This window comes from Garra rufa, chromosome 20 (assembly GCF_049309525.1).
Source record: "Garra rufa chromosome 20, GarRuf1.0, whole genome shotgun sequence".
Classification (NCBI taxonomy): Eukaryota; Metazoa; Chordata; class Actinopteri; order Cypriniformes; family Cyprinidae; genus Garra; species Garra rufa.
In genome coordinates, this window is record NC_133380.1 from 18684169 (window position 1) to 18700630 (window position 16462).

General features: G+C 36.8%; 1 protein-coding gene across 8 annotated transcripts in view; it reads left to right on the forward strand.

The window, feature by feature from the left end:
• LOC141293364 (pleckstrin homology domain-containing family A member 6-like) overlaps positions 1-16462 on the forward strand; it is a 121712-nt gene that overhangs the window by 13194 nt on the left and 92056 nt on the right. For 4 of the 8 annotated variants that reach the window (XM_073825388.1, XM_073825389.1, XM_073825394.1 and 1 more), the window contains exon 1: positions 3211-3467. The exons of 1 other annotated variant lie outside the window; for it this stretch is intronic. In XM_073825388.1, the coding sequence (XP_073681489.1) occupies positions 3433-3467 (35 nt within the window). In that variant the 5' untranslated portion in view covers positions 3211-3432. Of the gene's footprint in view, positions 1-3209; positions 3468-16462 lie in introns of those variants that run through there. 3 more of the 8 variants (XM_073825395.1, XM_073825391.1, XM_073825390.1) reach the window with 2 other exon arrangements.

Consider the following 16462-nt stretch of genomic DNA (forward strand, 5'->3'; position numbering starts at 1 on the left):
ACATCTATTTTGTTGCAGTTCTTTCCTAAGTTTTTAAAACTTACATAAATCAGATGGGGCAGCTTTTTCATAAGCCAAGAGTCTATTAAAATCCACATTTATATTCATCCCATTGAGAGCCAGCTGGGTTTAGGGATGTTCTGTCCTGCTTTGCCTGCCTCCCTTGTCTTGAACCTAAAATATTTGTGAGAAGGCAGCCAGAGTGTCTGATAAGATGGACGGAGTGTCATTGAGGAATGTGCAATGATACACAATGAAGCGCCATGGACACTGTGAGAGCGTTGTCCGTATATCAGCCTAAGCATTCTGGAAAACAAGTGGCCAAGCACTAATAAGACATGCATGGCCATCAGACGCCAGGATGAATTATGAGAACAGTCTTCATTGGAAGTTTGTTTTGGGAATGAAGAGCTGGGACAGAGGCCTTGTATGTGAAAACTGCAACCACTGCTAGGAATCAGAGATTGACTGAAAGTGACAGTTCAGCCAAAAAATGAAAATGTTGTCATGATGTTCCAAAACCGAATGATTTTAAGCATATTAGGAATTAGGCAGGATGTTCATGAATCCAGAAGCTGTCAAGCTTCAAAAGTAACTGAAAACACCATAAAGTAGTCCATAAGACCCATGAGGGGGATTAATAATGGATATTAATTTTTCAGTGAATTTTTCCTTTAACTAGGCCCGAGTATGTGTGTAAGTAGGGGAGTACAGAGAAACTTTGTAGAGCCAGTTCCCACTGTTTTGTACACAGCTGATAAACCAATAGAAGCCTGATAAACTGGTAACATTTTCTAATGTAGCATGGTTGTAAATAAACTGTGACCTTGGAATTCTTGAAAGGCCAGAATGCTTATTGGCAAAACTCCACACAGACTCATTAGCGCAGCTAGTAATGGCTTGAAGTTATGGAGCAATCCTCAGGAACATTACATCCTGTTATGCACAAGTTAACCTATTGTGATCCAATAATTACAAATTAATGAAATAATCATCGTAGGACTGTAAGTGAACATTGCAGGCCCAAAACAATTGAATACAACTCATTACAATAATTATTAGGTGTGCGGCCTAACGTTACTAATAATCCCTAGGGGTGTCATTCCACAAACATTTTTTCTTGTCATTATCACTGACCTTCAATTATAACTGCAAATATCTCATTGAATAAGACAATGCGATTATAGAGACTAAAAAGGAAAATCATTAAGAATGAATTGTGTTCACTTACAGCACTATTTGTTTGCATGATCTGTCTTTGTTACTTTAGTACCTGATTCACTAAAGGAATTGTGCAAATCAGAAGGAAACATGGTGAAAAATTATTGCTACATGGTATTTAGAATATATTGCACATTGTTAGGACTACTTTTATGCTTTTTCTTCTTTTGTAAATATAGCTGGAAAGTTTCACCCGGTAACTATCATTGTGTATACTGTTGTTTAGTATGACTTCAGTTTCACCAGGCAAATAGTGTTGTGCTTACTGTTTAGTGCATTGTTAATTGCAGAAACCAGCTTTTTAATGAAATAGTAGTTTAGTGTCATTTAGTGCAGCATTAATTTTACCGGGCAAATAGCAATGAGTTTATTGCATTTTAGTGTGATGTTAATTTGTTTACCGTCACCGAGCAAATAGTGTTGTGTTTACTGCTGTTCAGTGCAATATTACAACACCAGGCAAATAGTGCTGAGTTTTAAGAACAAGATTTTCTCAAAAACTTTTGTCCTAAAAGGCATGTTTAAGGCAAAATAATGGCAGTTACTTAAAAGGGTTAGTTCATTTTCAGATTAAAAATTGCCTGAAAAAAAAAAAAAAACTCATCCAAGATGTTCATGTCTTTCTTTCTTCAGTCAAAAAGAAAACATTCCAAGATTTTTTCCATATAGTGGACTTCAATGGGAGCCAGCAGGTAGAAGGTCCAAATTGCAGTTTCAATGCAGCTTTGAAGGACTCTACACAATTCCAGCAGAGGAATAAGCATCTTATCTAGCGAAACATTTCTAAAAAAAATATACTTTTTTAACCACACATTGTCATCTTGCACTAGCTTTGCGACTTTACGCATGGTTAGTTCTTCATCTGTCTGTTCTTCAAGTAGTTGTTTTAACTTTTTTTTGTAAAGGGCATTTGACTTGGTTTGCACGTTCAGTTTGTAACTATTAGGTCAGTACTTCTGCCTTCGTCATGCGTGACCAAATGTGACTATGTATTGGTGAAGTCGAGCTAGTGCAAGATGAGCATTTGTGGTTAAAAAATAATATTTTTTTTTTTTTTAGAAAAATGACAAATCATTTAGCTAGGTAAGACACTTACTCCTCAACTGGATTTGTGTAGAGCCCTTTGCAGCTGTATTAAAACTGCAATTTGGACCTTCAAACGTTGACTCCCATTGAAGTCCACTATATGGAGAAAAATCCTGTAATGTTTTCCTCAAAAACCTTAATTGTATTTCGACTGAAGAAAGAAAGATATGGACATCTTGGATGAAATGGGGGTAAGTAGATTATTATTATTATGGAAGTGAATGACTAATTATTTTTATTTACATATTGTGCAGTAAATATAACCCAGGTTTTTGCACTGAAATACTTTTAAAGTGGTGCAACTGTAATAAAAACTAGCAAACGTTAGCCTGTCTAATCACCCATTCCCTTCAACCTTTACCGGACAGTCTGAGCATAAAGAGTCTGGACAGGACCTGATTACACTCCCACAAACCCATGAAAACGGATTGCTGCGAAGCCCTAGTACGACATAGTCCATCCAAACCTCAGATGGATTGCCCTACTTCACCATGTTATATAACATTCTGCAGCCCATTAGTACTGAATCAGTGGCCCTCATGTTCACTTCCACCATCCGGTTGATAGTGCAAAGTAATTCAGGAGTAAGAACGGTCTTTGTTTTGTTAACCCATGAGGAATGAGTGGCAGGAGGCCACCGAAAGGGTTAAAGGACGGATCGCCACTCCAATCAGAGTTAATGATTAGAGTAGAAACAGAAACTGCAGAAATGAGGGAGCATGCAGGGGCTGGGCAGTGGGGGGATTTGTAGGGGAGAACGAGAGAGGGAGTGAGAGCGAAGAAGAGAGAGAGCAAAGAGAGAGAGAGAGAGAGAGAGAGAAAGCCACTGTGCTTAAATCCAGCTGGCTGCCTCCCTGGGAATGTAATCCATATGTGAGCGCGAGTTCAGCTGCAGGAAAAAGAAAAGATATTACCCGCAAAGAAGCGATTGTTTCTTCTTTTCTTGTTTAAATTCCACTCATTCTGGCCTCTGGACCCTGGCTCTGGTTCAACGGCAGACAGAAAAGGAGAGGTATAGTGTGGAGAAGGACAAAGTTAAAGTTGAGAGAAAGTTGGAGGGATAAAAACGAAAAAGGCGAAAGGAACAGTTGAGAACAATATAACAATTAGGCAGCCGAGAGAAGAATGAAAGCGGACACGCAGGAGGAAGGCGAAGTGAGGTAGGTTGTCTGAGGTTTTGGTTTTGTTTTTGTTTTATAATTAATACCGGTGCAGAGGTAGTACTTTGTGCAAGGCTGTTTGGACTGTGTCTGGATAGGAAGCAAGAGGAGACCATGTGTGTTTATGTATGTGTGTGGACAGGCGAAAAGATGGGGGCGTGGGACTTCTGCAGCATTCAGAAGCCTGGAATATAGGACCACAACAAAGATCTTACAGCATGAGGCAACATAGTATTTTCTTTGAAGTTCTTGTTCATTTGAGCTTTACTTCCAAAACTTCCTTTACATTTCATTCATGCATAAACTTTGGTTCTGTTTAATGTTAATGGATAACCAGTTGGATTCTGAATGTGCCCCATACTAGAATACAGTAGTCAACATTTGAAGTGGATCAAAGAAAAAGTTACTCAAAGTTGTCCTAGGACAAGAATGGGTACTGTTTTTGTTTTGGGACAACTTTGATGATTCACTTCAAATGTTGACTACTTTAGTTTATTTGCTTAGCGTATTGTGTTTTTGTATACCAGCTTAAGCGTTTTATCACCTAAATAGGTGATTTCTAAGCTAGTAGCTATATTTTGGAACAGAGTAATTGGTGTAAATTGGTCATTAGCTGGTCCAAATGGTCCTTAGCTGATAGACTATCTTGGACCAGGAATAAACCAGCTTATCATGCCACGTTAAGGTGTCTTAGACCAATTAATAACTAGCTTGGACCACCTAGCATGCTTCAAAACACAAGTACCAACTTTAGATGTGTCTTAATCTTGAACCTAATGGAAGTTGCACATTCTCAATGAGTGTCTAGTGTTTCATGCCAAGAAGGTTATCAGGTTTAAGAGCCACCTCCCATCGCTAACCCTTCACCTGCTTGTAAAACATTATCAATAATGGCTCACCTCTGTGTTTACTAAAGATATATCTTCTATGAAATGTCTGGTTGTAGGGATTAGTGAACAAAGTGGGAATGGAAATTTTCCTCATTGTTCTCAGATGGGAAATTTGTATAAAGGGGGAGTTTGCTTGCAGATGGAATGAGAACCTCCAAGTCGTGATTACTCTTGAGAAACACACAGGGCAGGCTGGGGTGTTTTGACTGGAAGAATTATCCTCGCTTAAACACAGTAAAGTTCAAAGCGTGAAAGTGCTGTCAGGCAAGAGCAACAACAATAATGCTAGTGGTGCAGAAATACAGTCCTAGTACAAAGACTTGGTGTTTCTAAACAGTCTGTGTGCCATGAAAGGATGTTTTGGCTCAGACTTGAGAAGAAACCCACAGATCAAAGTTCAACAACTAGTGAAGTTCAAGATGCTATACTAGGAGTGTCTAGTCTTGTTTCTGGAGCAGGGGGCATTTTCTTCGAGGAGGCAAGGGAGGCAGTGCCTCCTCAAAAATGGCATAAGAACAAATTCGTAGTACAAACAATGAAAATATTACAAAATATATCAATAAAAGGTATATAAATAAATTGTTTCAGCAGGTGAAGTTAAGGTGGGACTCTGTGTCTCTCTCACCTCCCCTGAGCCCATTGAGTTTTAACAAGACACCCTAAAGCGTGTAGTGAGTTGGTGGGGGTAATTGACAATGAATGGAAGAAACTCATGTGAGAGGAGGCAATGCCTCCATTGCGATATGATTGGATATGACTGGTTATGATCGGCTGTGATTGGTTCATTTGATAAATCCCCCCTCTTATGTTTGTGCACGTTCTGCGTTCACAAATCTGTCTGAATGAGCAATATAGGGACATTTATGGGAAGACTAATTGAAAAAAGTAAGTAAACAACTCACACACAGATAAATATAACCACTTTGTTATGTCAAAATAATACTTGAAATGGCCTTAAACATGATCTGTGGGAGTTTTTAGTGAGTATATTTACCAAGCTTCGATGATTGATGAAAAATTATCCTCATTTCAGAACACCACTGCACACCAACCTACCCCAACCACACTTGCCTAGAAGTTTCTAGTAAATGCCAAAGACCTTGATTTGCTGACTCAGGTGTGTTTGATTTGGATTGGAGCTAAACTCTGCAGGACAGTGGCCCTGTAGGAATAGGATTGCACATCCTTGTGCTATACCTGTATCTGCTAAACCTTTTGTTTGTCCTATCATGCTATGAGAGGAATGCATCTCTTGGCAACTCCACAGGTGGCCAGTTCTTTTACACCTAAGCAAATGTGTGCTGACAGTGTTTGTGAGGGTGGAAAGACCAGTGTTCCCTGAGGCTCAGTAGTCTGCAAGACTTAAGAGTTGGGAGTTTGTTGTGATTTGAAATGATCTAGTGTTAGCTCAAGACATCCTATTTGTTGTGAGATTGCAGCCTGCTAGGCTAAGCCCTCACTCAAGAGGACGTATAAGAGGAAAGAAGTGTGTTTTGCCCATTGGAGGTGGTATTATGCTCAGGAATGTTCTGGGAACGCCCCTCTCCAGCTGGTGTAAGTGTGAGCGACTACATCTCATCCTTCAATAGGGATTTGTCAGTGGAAAAAAATGAATGCTTGAGGCTTCAGGAGTGTCAGGAGCGTATCATTACAATGTATCGTACATGTCTGAATGCCATCACCCACAAGGTGCGTAACACGCATTGCAGTCTTATCAACATGTTTCACTTGAAATGTAAAACAAAAGTAAGGCCTGTTTGAGGTCAGGTGTGTCATCATCTCTCATGTTCCACTGCGTCTTGCTATAGTGGGTTATCTAGGAGTGGCATCTGTTGTCTCAGTTGTAGCTTGGCCTAGTTCTTCTCTGACCTAACACAGGAACAGATGCACAAATAGGACTTCTGCTGTATGGCCCAAGACCAATCTGATTGGCTCGCGAGTGAGCTAGGCTGCCATGTCACTTGCCTGTGGAGCATCGTGACCTTTTCAAGCTTTCCTCATTGAGTTCTAAGCCTTTTCTACTGTCTGTGACAATACTGATCTCAAATATGTCTTTAAAGGTGATGCATGTATTTTTTTGGACTGTAAAGGTCCACTGAAGTGCTTTGAAACACGCAGTGTTATTCTATGTGTTGACGTAATTTCAACAAAACCAGGAAGACAGGGCAGGAGATGTCAAACAGTCCCGCCCCCTGTTTTAAATAGCCAGTAGCGTTTAGTTTATATCACAGCTTGGGCCAGAGCCATTGAGCTCAGTATAGAATTTAAATGGTTCTAATACGTTTTATGGTCTGCTGTGATTCGCGCATATGATCCACTCAGTGTTATCATGTCTCTGGACTGGAGCAGACTGTGCGCGCTGCGATGATTCGCGTGACAGTGCGAAACCAGACTTCTTTCACTCCAACGGAAAGCATATTTACACTGTCTGAATCGTTCCCTATCCCCTGTATAGTGTACTACGCCATTTAACGTACAGAAAATGCTAACTCTGTGAACAAGTGACCAATTTCAGCTGCAGTTTCAGCACCTATTTATAGTGTGGGGGCGGGACTCTTCAGATTTAAGAGAGAGCATTGTATTGGACAGGAAGTTTGATGAAAATCTAAAGTTGCAGGGTGATGTCATCAAAATCGTTGATCCATATTGATGGAAGCATGCTCATATCTTGTAAATGCGAATTTTGTTATTGTTTTGAAGCACGCTAGCTTATAGATAACCTTAAAGCTAACATATTCACACTAAAAGCCAAAAAAACTTTAAGCATAAAAATACCATAATATGTTTGCAGATATTCAGGAATTGTTTTCAGAGAAACAAACCTATAGCCAGTTATTCTACTTTGAAAATGTGCATTTTGTGTCTGAATGTCTGTTTTTTGTTTTGGTCCATGTGGTTCCACCCACTGCCAATTTAACCAATAGTATTTTGGAGTTGCCAGTTGGTGGAAAACAGACCTTATTGCAGCCATGGAAGCCAGCAAACGAACTGGATCAGAGATTGCAGATTCTGTCCGACCTAAAAGGCGTCAATATTATATACTGCACCTTTAAAATGTATCTATCTAATCTCATGACGAAAGCATACCTGTGAGAATTTTTTCGCAAGATGCGAAATACGTACAAATAAGTACATATCACTGCAGTTTCCAACAGAAATGAACACTAGAAGCGGTAAAACAGCAAGCACTTGTAATCGTTTTCGTACACAGTTGTGATTACAGCTCCATATATTTCGCTTTCTGGACTTAACAAGCTTGCCCAGTAGCTCAGCTGGCACAGAATTTAACTTAATATGAATCCTTGGGTACGGATCCCGTGAAAAACATGACTCACGATGAAAGAACTGAAAGATGAGAGATCAAAAACAAAGCTAAAACGACATGCTTGCTATTGCGTTTTTACTTCACATCGTTTTTGTTCATACTATGGGGTAGGTTTAGGTGTAGTCATCTGTTCCGGGGGAAAAAAGAACACTTTTTAGTGCCACTCAGTGGATATTTCACATTGAATATGTCACGAAACGTACATGACGGTACATATTTTGCATTTTGCGAAAAAGTTCCCACAGGTACATTTTCGTCATGAGATCAGGTTGAAATCTGTTCCCTTTAAAACATTTCTGCTACAGCAATTCACTAACAGACTGACATCTTTGGCCATTTTGTTGCTTCTCATTCTTTTTATTGACCATCCCACCCACAATGAACGTGATGTTTCTAAGATGGTATGGGTAAATGGCCCCAGAGAAACTTGTCTTTTCAGAGTAAGTTGAACCCGAAACCAGCCTAATTACACAGGGATTCCTTAGCTGACTAGTCATTCACCAACTTGTTGTTTTTGTGCAACTTAAAATGAGTTTTCATTGCAGGTTTCCTCAAAGAAGCACTTACAACTCTGTCATATCTTATTTCACACAGGTCCCAGCAGACTCCCTCTGATAACTGATTGAATTCTCGTTTTCTCAACGTTTGATTTGTGCTATACACTGGGAGCATGTTAATTACTTTAATAACACTGTGTCCAGAATTGCAAGTAATTGAATGAAGAAGTTTGTTCAAACAAAAAACAGGGCTATATGTGATAATTTTTGTCATGCTTAGGGAATGGAAACTTTTAATTAACACTTGTTTCCAGAATTAGCTGAGTTTGATATAGATGTCATCACCAAGGGAACATTAGTCTTGAACATAAGTTTGTAAATAGAATCAAGTGGTGGGTTTAAGCACATCACTTACCGCACCATCAAAATGTACTGAAGTAACCTTACTTTCTCTTAGAAACTTGCAGTTGTTGTTAAAACTGTAAAACTGTGAGAAATTATTAGCCACTACTGTCTTAAAATGAAAGTTTCAGAAAACGTACACTCTTTAAAGGAGATTCAATTTTAATGTGTTATTAATAGTTCCACAGTAGTAACAATAACAGAAGTAAACTACTGGATTTTGGCAGCTGCGGTGGTAAATATTTTGTAAGGGATGTCTTGTGTGCTTGTATTCACATGATTCGTTCAGCGTAGTGTTTTTTTCCCCCCAAACAAATGAATTCTTAAAACCCTGGTTAACATGGAATTTTATTATTTCTAGTATTGACCCGGGTTAATTTGTGCTGTTGAACTGCATTGAATTTGTTTACATTTTTTCACAGTCAAATTAATTTTCCACACGTTATCAGCAGTTTCTATTCGGCCTTGGTTCTAAAGTGAGAATGCTTTATGTTAACACACGGAGGAAATTATGTGAAATAATTATCAAGGCCGTGGGAGTATTTGAATCCTTTGAATAACTGAATATCCTATTCTTATCTGTGAATATTATAGATGTGTTTACATAAAAACCCACCACAGCATTAAGAGACCTGGAAACAAACTGATTATTTTTTAATAAATCGCCAGTTTGTGTTAGCAGGCACTAAAATAACACCAAAGATGGTCAAAACTAAGAAAAGTTATTCAAAATGTATTATCTTGCCTATGACTTTTCATCTTTAAAAATGTGTTTAATATTTAATCTGTTATGTTAAGACATACTGCATTGTTTTATAATGGAGAAATTATAAAATACTGCCTTAAGAACTGACTTCACTGGTAGATGAAAAGGGTTTTTCTTGCTAAGTTTGGACAGAATGGGACATTATACAAACCTATTAACCCAATAAACCATTGCTTTACTACATTCGCTCCCAAATGCATTTTAAAAACTGCACTCAACCGCATATTTGTCACCTTGTGAAAACAGGAAACAATACTGTTTGATCAAACTGAATTTTTTTATCGATCTCTTATGTTTCAGGATTGCAAACCTTATTTAAACCCCAGCTTTTCGAGTTCTTTATGTGTGCTTCAGGCATCCCATGCAGTGTCGCTGTTGTCATTTTGAAATCTGGATCTCGTCTGAAGCTTTAATTGTGTTTGTCTGTCTGAGATGCAGGTCAAAGGCGCATTCTTTGTATGAAGTTGTGGTGGCATGTGTGTGCTTACATTCTTTGCCTTAACCCCAGTCTCAGTCTTAAGCCATGTCTTGTGGTTGGGGATTTGCTAACTCCCCTGTGTTCCTGAAAGGATATTGCCACATTCTTAATCTCTTGTCTCAAGAGTTTACAAGGTCCTTGATGGACCCTGGTTAAGTTGAAGGATCCTGCAACTCCCACGAGGTTACAAGAGGACTAATGAGAACATTTTACCAAAACAAATCTGTTACATTTTAGCTTGACCCTCATGACCTATACTATTTCCTGTAATCTTATCCTATTTTTTATTTTTACAAAAGCTTATTTATCCTTCTTTTTTTTTTTTGACTTTTTTACATTATTATACATATCATGCCCGCGGGACATTATTGTAAAAATTATAAGATTCATTCATTCAGTTAGTGAAAATGTTTCTTGTTTCCAAATGTATAGTTTTGGTCAAAAGTTTACATACACCTTGCAGAATGGATCTCAAAAACATACAGTCATTGTTGAAAAGAGTTCAGATACAAAAAAATGCTGAAAAACCAAAGATTTTGTGGAACCTGAAGGATTTTTCTGAAGAACAGCAGGCAGTTTGACTGTTCAGGACAAACAAGGGACTCATGAACAACTATCACTAAACAAAAAACACAGCTGTGGATCATTCAGGTAACAACACAGTATTAAGAATCAAGTGTATGTAAACTTTTGAACTAGGTCATTTTAAAAAAGTCAACTATTATTTTCTCTTGTGGACTACATGTAAATGTATTATTTGAAGATGAACTTGCAGTTTTGGCTCAAGCCTCCATTGCCAGGTCTAAAATTATGTTTTGTCCGTTGAATTATTAGAAAATAATGCACACCCAAGTTGTAATGGCCCGTCATAAATTATTCCTTACTTAATACACACTTTAGTATTCAGCTATGCTATTATTATTCAGCAAGAGTGCATAAATAGATCAAACGTGACTGTAAAACAAGAAGTGTAATTCAAATAAATGCTGTTGTTTTGAACTTTCTGTTTATCCTGATAAATTAACAACTTTTTAACAGTTTTTCCGTACTTTATAATTAGAAATATTTCTTGAACACTTGAAGATTTTTATTTAAAATAAATTCACAAAATATTAAGCATATATATTAATGCAAGATAATATATATATATATATATATATATATATATATATATATACAATTCTGACATTTTCTTGCAAATGCGAGTTTGTGTCTAATAAATCTGACATTGTTTTTCATAGATGTGAGTTTGTATCTCGCATTTAAGACTTTTTTCTCGCAATTCCAAGTTTATATCGCGCAATTCTGACTTTTTTCTCGCAATTCTGATCTTTTTCTCACAGTTCCGAGTTTATATCTCTCAATTCTGATTTTTTTTCTCGCAAATGCAAGTTTGTATCTCGCAATTCTGACATTGTTTCTGGCAAATGTAAGTTTGTATCTCACAGTTCTGACATTGTTTCTTGTAAATGCATGTTTATATCTCGCAATTCTGACTTTTTTTCTTGCAAATGCAAGTTTGTATCTCGCAATTCAGACTTTTTTCTTGCAATTCTGAGTTTGTATCTCGCAATTCAGACTTTTTTCTTGCAATTCTGAGTTTATATCTCGCAATTCTGACTTTTTTTCTTGCAAATGCAAGTTTGTATCTCGCAATTCAGACTTTTTTCTTGCAATTCTGAGTTTATATCTCGCAATTCTGACTTTTTTCTTGCAAATGCAAGTTTGTATCTTCCAATGCAGATTTTTTTTCTTGCAAATGCAAGTTTGTATCTTCCAATTCGGATTTTTTTCTTGCAAATGCAAGTTTGTATCTCATAATTCAGACTTTTTTCTTGCAAATGCAAGAAAGTATCTCGCAATTCAGACTTTTTTCTTGCAATTCTGAGTTTATATCTCGCAATTCTGACTTTTTTCTTGCAAATGCAAGTTTGTATCTTCCAATTCAGATTTTTTTTCTTGCAAATGCAAGAAAGTATCTCGCAATTCAGACTTTTTTCTTGCAATTCTGAGTTTATATCTCGCAATTCTGACTTTTTTTCTTGCAAATGCAAGTTTGTATCTCGCAATTCAGACTTTTTTCTTGCAATTCTGAGTTTATATCTCGCAATTCTGACTTTTTTCTTGCAAATGCAAGTTTGTATCTTCCAATGCAGATTTTTTTTCTTGCAAATGCAAGTTTGTATCTTCCAATTCGGATTTTTTTCTTGCAAATGCAAGTTTGTATCTCATAATTCAGACTTTTTTCTTGCAAATGCAAGAAAGTATCTCGCAATTCAGACTTTTTTCTTGCAATTCTGAGTTTATATCTCGCAATTCTGACTTTTTTCTTGCAAATGCAAGTTTGTATCTTCCAATTCAGATTTTTTTTCTTGCAAATGCAAGAAAGTATCTCGCAATTCAGACTTTTTTCTTGCAATTCTGAGTTTATATCTCGCAATTCTGACTTTTTTTCTTGCAAATGCAAGTTTGTATCTCGCAATTCAGACTTTTTTCTTGCAATTCTGAGTTTATATCTCGCAATTCTGACTTTTTTCTTGCAAATGCAAGTTTGTATCTTCCAATGCAGATTTTTTTTCTTGCAAATGCAAGTTTGTATCTTCCAATTCGGATTTTTTTCTTGCAAATGCAAGTTTGTATCTCATAATTCAGACTTTTTTCTTGCAAATGCAAGAAAGTATCTCGCAATTCAGACTTTTTTCTTGCAATTCTGAGTTTATATCTCGCAATTCTGACTTTTTTCTTGCAAATGCAAGTTTGTATCTTCCAATTCAGATTTTTTTTCTTGCAAATGCAAGAAAGTATCTCGCAATTCAGACTTTTTTCTTGCAATTCTGAGTTTATATCTCGCAATTCTGACTTTTTTCTTGCAAATGCAAGTTTGTATCTTCCAATTCAGATTTTTTTTCTTGCAAATGCAAGAAAGTATCTCGCAATTCAGACTTTTTTCTTGCAATTCTGAGTTTATATCTCGCAATTCTGACTTTTTTTCTTGCAAATGCAAGTTTGTATCATCCAATTCTGATTTTTGTCTTGCAAATGCAAGTTTGTATCTCGCAATTCAGACTTTTTTCTTGCAATTCTGAGTTTATATCTCGCAATTCTGACTTTTTTTCTCGCAAATGCAAGTTTGTATCTTTCAATTCAGATTTTTTTTCTTGCAAATGCAAGTTTATATCTCGCAATTCTGACTTTTTTTCTTGCAAATGCAAGTTTGTATCTCACAATTACCACATAGTTTCTTGTAAATGCACATTTGTATCTCACGATTATGACTTTTTTCTCTTAAATACGAGTTTGTATCTCGCAATTCTGACTTTTTTCTCGTAAATGCAAGTTTGTATCTCGCAATTCTTACTTTTTTCTAGCAATTCTGAGTTTACATCTCGCAATTCTGACTTTTTTTCTGGCAAATGTAAGTTTGTATCTCGCAATTTTATTGTTTCTTGTAAATGCATGTTTGTATCTTGCAACTTGTAACTAGAGTAATGCATGTTTGTATCTTGGTTCTAATTTTTTCGCGCAATTCTGAGTTTACATCTTGCAATTCTGACATTGTTTCTCGTAAATGCCCGTCGCCAATTATTTCTTACTTAATACACACCTTAGTATTCAGTTATGCTATTATTATTCAGCAAGGTTGTATAAATTGATCAAATGTGACTGTAACAACGTTTATAATGTTAATCAATTAATTTAAATAAATGCTGTTCCTGATAAATTAACAACTTTTTAACAGTTTTTCCATACTTTATAATAAAAAAAAATATTTCTTGAACACCAAATCAGCATATCAGAATGATTTCTGAAGGATCATGTGACACTAAAGACTGGAGTTATGATGCTGAAAATACAGCTTTGACATCACAGGAATAAATAACATTTTAAAATACACTGAATTAGAAAACAATTATTTGAAATTGTAATGATATTTCACTGTTTTTCTCAACTTTCTATAGCCTTTTTGTAAGCATAAGGGACTTGGGACTATGGGAAAAACCTAGCATGGACATAAACCTACACACGCTAGTATTCTCTCGTAGAGCAGTTATAAAAGCTAAGCTGAATTTTTGCCAACAGAGGGATTAGATTACCCATATCTCCCCTTGATCTGATTTTACTGTAGCACCTGCACCTCCATCAACACTTGACTGTTTTCTGCCTCGGACAGGACATCGAAGGCTAGCTTTATTCATTCTGACCCTTCTAACTGTAATCACAGACCTTTCAGAGTTATGTGTAAGCCTGTTTGTCTTCGTATGATCCTCCTTTTGTAATGAGCCACCTATTGTTTGTTTAAACGAAGCAACGGGATGTGGCGCAATTATCATAAATGACATAATGATTAGTGTTATCATAAAGCAGCTTGTTTATTGCAATCATAAATGTATGCATATCAGTTGTAGAGTCTGAACACTTGCCAGCTCTCTTCGTAAGTAAACACACACAGTTCCCACCTGAAATTACAGGAAGATCGTAAGCACTGGTGAGCAATGAATCTCACAGTTACCAAAGAAAGCAGAGCTCAGCAATGTCCTGGAACGTATTGTTTGACTTGGTCAGGGAAAGCGCAGTGCCCGTCTGTGTGTATTTCCAATAGAAACGGAGAAAGAGAGTAAGAGGGGGAGGGAGGTGGATTTGAGCTTCGGCCAGCAAACCTGATAGTGGGCACTAATCACTCTCTACCGCGGTGATGTCATCAGGGTGTGTCGGACAGATTTACCGTCTGCCGGACGGCAGGAGGGATATTTGTGCTGCCCTGGAAGACCAATCTGTGAATCATTTTACCGAGTTGTCGTGTAAGCTTTGTGTTTTCGTGGCCTGGAGCCAGTTTTAACCATGTGATTTATCCAGCGCTTAGGTGCGCATGTTTAATATTTTGTGATTTATTGAGTCTGTGACAGGCTGTGTGAAACTAACAATCAAATTAATAAACCAAATAGACAGTGGTGATAAAGTCAGAGTGATGAGCTTATTGGAAATTTTATAGCTTTAGGTTTTCATTACTTCATAGCTCGCAGCTTAAACCTTTCATTGGAAAAGGTCTGACTGTGTGTTGAAGGGACAGTTCACCAAAACATTTAAATATTTTATATTTATTCACCCTCATCTTTTTTTACCTCAATTAAAATTCCTTTTCAATTTAACAAAAAAATAAACAACAACAACAACAACAACAACAACAACACAAAAGCTTCGTAAAAGTGTCTTCGGAATTGAGAAACGAATCAAAAACTAAATCATATTCACTGCTTTGTCTGTTTTGGAGTCATTATGAAACAAGTTTTACTTTCATGTTCCACAGAAAACAAACTGCATGTGGGTTTGTCACAACATGAGGGTGAGTAAACGCTGACTGGTTTTCATGTTTGGGTGAACTGTTCCTTTAGGTCAGGTATTAAATGCAGTTATATTAAAGGGAAAGCATTTTAATGGACGGTCCCATGCCGCACTGAGCACAATACTCAATAGGATATTCCTGAGAGAAAGCTTTGTCAGCAGCTCTTTTCCACCAGTGTGCATTGATCCATTTGGGTGAGTCTTAACAATCAATACTCCCCGCAGTCTCCATCATTAATTAGAGGTACAGGTAAATTTCCCCACCTCTGCTCTTTTATTTTATTACTACTGCTTTCCTCTCCTCCTCGTCTCTTTCCCCTCTTTCTCTGTGCTATGAGATCACACTCTCTGCCTTGGGCAGCTCTTGGCAGTTGGAAAATGTAACCTTAGCTTTGAAGAACATGAAGGGAAGTACTGGAAACTCCCGGTATCAGTTCCCATGATGCCTCCCCCTGAGGACAGCCACTCGCAGCAAATTTATATGCTGCTCTGGGATCACCCACACAATTTTTAACTGCAAAATTTAGTTTTTTTCTTTAGAGGTATCTGAACTTAAAACAAAGTTGCATAAGTTTCCTAACCTCTTTTGTCTTTTGTATCCAACGGCCCCAGGCTTTAATATCCCAACTTTGAAAGAAAATGAAAAAGAGCTGTTTTCACAGAATATGTTTTGAAATATTTTTTTTCTTCCAGTTGTTTTTCTTGTTTTAAATATTGTCCTGATTTAATTATGTTCAATGTACGCTACTGTTAAAAATGTTTTTTAAGTAAATTTATGCTTTTATTCAACAAGTTTGCATTAAATTGATCAAAAGTGACAGTAAAGACCTTTTATAATGTTAGAGAAGATTTTGATTTAAAATAATAATTCAGCAGGAAAAGCATTGTTGTTTCCACAAAATATTAAGCATATATATTTTTTCTCACAAATGCAAGTTTGTAACTCGCAATTCAAGACTTTTTCTTGCAATTTCAAGTTTACATCACGCAATTTTGATGTAAATGCGAGTTTGTATCTTGCAATTCTGGCATTGTTTCTTGTAAATGCGAGTTGGTATCTCGTAATTCTGACTTTTTTCTCGCAAATGCGAGTTTACATCTCGCAATTCTGACTTTTTTTCTAGCAATTCCGAGTTTATATCTCGCAATTCTGACTTTTTTCTCGCAAATTCAAGTTAACATCTCGCAATTCTGACTTTTTTTCTAACAATTCCGAGTTTGTATCTCGCAATTATGACTTTTTTCTAGCAATTCAGAGTTTATATCTCGCAATTCTGACTTTTTTCTCGCAAATGCG